The sequence below is a fragment of the Neolamprologus brichardi genome, chromosome 6, assembly GCF_056152115.1.
Source record: "Neolamprologus brichardi isolate AB-2024 chromosome 6, ASM5615211v1, whole genome shotgun sequence".
NCBI lineage: Eukaryota > Metazoa > Chordata > Actinopteri > Cichliformes > Cichlidae > Neolamprologus > Neolamprologus brichardi.
Window position 1 is genome coordinate 26,851,784 of NC_142109.1, and position 3,217 is coordinate 26,855,000.

Consider the following 3,217-nt stretch of genomic DNA (forward strand, 5'->3'; position numbering starts at 1 on the left):
GAATGCAGGCAGACCTTCTTTTTGCTGAAGCAAGCCTTGCTGGAACAGGTCATTTTTGCCCATCCAAACTTCAGCGAGTCCTTTCTACTCTCAGTAGATGGATCAAGTAATGGTCTTGGTGCTGTGCTATCACAAGTCCACGTTGGTTGACCAATTGGATTTGTGAGCAAGTACCTCACCTATGTAGAGTTCAAGTAACCAGCACACCCGTTGGAATTTTCTACTTTGAAGTGGGCTGTTTGATAAGTTTCACTACTGGCTAAGAGGCCACCAGTTCACTTTTGTGGACACACAAAGATCCTTTGGATCCACATGTTCAGATTGATTCTAGGATGTGTCCCCATGCTCATTTGCTGCCCCAGTTTTCTCACACTGTGCCGGTACCTGAGTGCAATGTTTTCGAGGTGCTTCCACGTGATTTGCTGGTGGAGAGTCAGCAAAACTGTAGTGTTTTTAGTCGGCTGATCTTGTTTTTGCATAGAAACTGTCGACCATCAAGGAGATAACATCTTAAGGACCCAGTTGAAACACTCAAGCTGCTTAGGTGTTCAATTAAGTTTCAAACAAGTTCCTGATTGCTGAGTTGTTGATCATGGCAGGTGTCCATAAATCCTTTACCATTTTATAGGCAATAGCTCTTGTGAAAGAATGAACTGGACATTAGGGAACATAATTCGTGCTCTGCCTCCTAGAGTGAAGCACCAATGACCTGAGGCAACCTGATCATGCCAGTGATTTTTTCAACTTTGCTTTACACTGCCACCCAGAGGGAGTCTAGTGTATCTTTGCTGTCCAGCTCGATCGGACCTGACGGGAGAGACTTTGTTGCCAATGTCTCTGTTGCGTCTGTGGAGTACAGGAATAAAGTTTGGGTGTCTGCCCTGCTGTCCACAGCCTCGACACCCTCAAGTAATACTAGCTTTCATAATCCTCTAAGCTCTTCTTGAAAAGGAGGTGTTGCAGCAGTCTTCGACTCTGGCTTATTAATTAACCAAAGACCCAAACAGAGTTTGAATTAATTTGAAAGCCTGTACCTTAGCCTTGTACACCCTAACTGGAAAATTCACAAACCAGCTTTATTTGTTGTTACATATTGTCCACCTGGTCCTTACTCAGATTTTCTATCTGATTTCTTAGAAAGTTTATTGCTGAACTCAGATAAAATAATTATTGTTGATGATTTTCACATCCATGTAGATACTGAGAATGACAGCCTTAGCACAGCATTTAATTTGTTCTTGACTCAACTGACTTCTCTCAAAATGTTTAAAATCAAGTTTGAAAAGCTCAAATATCTTGCTTTTCACCACTCATTGAACAAAATAGGAACAACCCTAATTTTCTCTTAGTCAAATTGCTGTTGAGCAAAGTATTCCTTTAACCTTAAGTAGTAATGACTTCACGAATGTCTTCAAAAATAAAATCTCAATCATTACAGAAAAAAATATTAATAACCATCGCAAAGACATATCATTATAATGTGATGATCCTATTCCTGATGTAATAAAAACAGACAATGTTTTGAATGTGTTATTTTGTAAGGGTAGGTGCACAACTCATTGCAAGAATGCAAGATCTGCATGAATATGGACTGTGTAAAATCAATAGGTAGCACATTGTTAACTCAAACAACGAACATCATTTCATATCAAGCTTATGTTTATTAACTGCTTGAGAGAAAATAAAGAAGCAAAATTCAGTATTGTTAACAAAGGTAGCATGTGCTAGTAGAACTACTTATTACACTAGCATCTAAAGAGCTGAAGATGATATTATTAGGTAAGGTTTGTTTTTTCAGTTTATCGTGTTTATTGCATTGCTTTATCCCATTAATCCATACTGACCTGTATTTAACTTAAATTCTACTTTCAATTAGCACACATATGGACATTTTAATTAACAGTTCTGTTGCAATATTACGACTTTTGCATCCCAAATCAGAATTGTAAATTTTGTAAATTCAAAACAAAAAGTAGAATTCTATGTAGTTCTCAGGTTCACTTCTTTGGACATCCATGGATTTTGTATACCTCGACCAGGTCCTCTATTCCCACACAGGTAGAACGATATTCACTAGTCTGGCACTCGGCAGTTGTGGGCCAGTACTCAATCCAAGTTCTCTCAGCAAGCACATACTGGTATCTGAGCAAAGCAAAGTGAGAGGAAAAAACCAAAAACATTGGGTCTTCACACAGGCAAGTTTAAAAAGTCAGAAAGATCATATGTATTGTAACACTATGAGCAGCAACATGATAACATTTGATTGAACCTTAAATCTACCTTGCTTGTTTGTTTGGGATTTATTTCATACAATACAGGAAAGGATTGGTGCAAATTGGCTTTAGTTTAATTCAGTTTGGTGGGCAAAGAACCAGGGAGTGGCGTGGCAAACAAGAAGCGGGACCCTGGTTACAAAGAAAAACTCAGAGCCTTCAGGAGGAGAGCGCCTTCATCCTCAGGAAATTGAGGTTTACCCACTCTGTTTTCAATACTTGAGACTATTATATTCGGTTTATGGTGCAAAATAAATAAATAAGTAGGTTTTCTCAGAGGTAGTTTCTATGGTGAGACCTTAGCCATCAAGGACCTCCTTCACAGACTGATGAAGATGCTGCCTTTGGAGGTGAAGCAGGGTCCATCTCAGAGACCTTTACCTTGGAAGTTAGGACCTTAGTTTGATTTTTGGTCCTCTTTGATGTTATCTTTTTTATGTGTTCTATGCTCAGTGTTTACAAGGGTGAGCGGGGAGCCCATCAAACTGTGTATAATAACTACAGGGGCTGCAACTTAGATGAGTAGCAGGTTAACGAAACTGGTGTCAATCAACATCAGTGGTGATGTGAAATAGGTCCCTGTACCATTTCAGATCATAATTCTGTTTATGATGACATCTGCCTGAACAGGAAAAATAGATCTACCTTATGGAGGTTGAACACAAACATTCTAAATGACCCATATGCTAAAGAGAGTTTGAAAAAAGAAATAGAGATTTAATCAGATCATAACGAGAATGAGGAGGTGTCACAGGGAATATTATGTTGCACACTGAAGGCACTGATTAGAGGGAAAATAAATAGTATATCGTCCTACCTGAAAAAATCAAGTTGGATTTTCACTTGGAAGAGAAATTGTTAGATCATTTAGCAGAAGTCTGTTTATATATATATATATATATATATATATATATATGTGTGTGTGTGTGTGTGTGTGTATATCA

The 3,217-nt window shown here is 38.4% G+C and overlaps 1 protein-coding gene across 1 annotated transcript in view; it reads right to left on the reverse strand.

The window, feature by feature from the left end:
- Window positions 1–1,661: 1,661 nt before the first annotated feature.
- Window positions 1,662–3,217, reverse strand: part of LOC102775721 (complement C3-like) — a 39,127-nt gene continuing 37,571 nt past the window's right edge. The window contains exon 43 of the mRNA XM_087841940.1: window positions 1,662–2,142. Within this exon, the coding sequence (XP_087698066.1) occupies window positions 1,998–2,142 (145 nt within the window). The 3' untranslated portion in view covers window positions 1,662–1,997. The remainder of the gene's footprint in view (window positions 2,143–3,217) is intronic.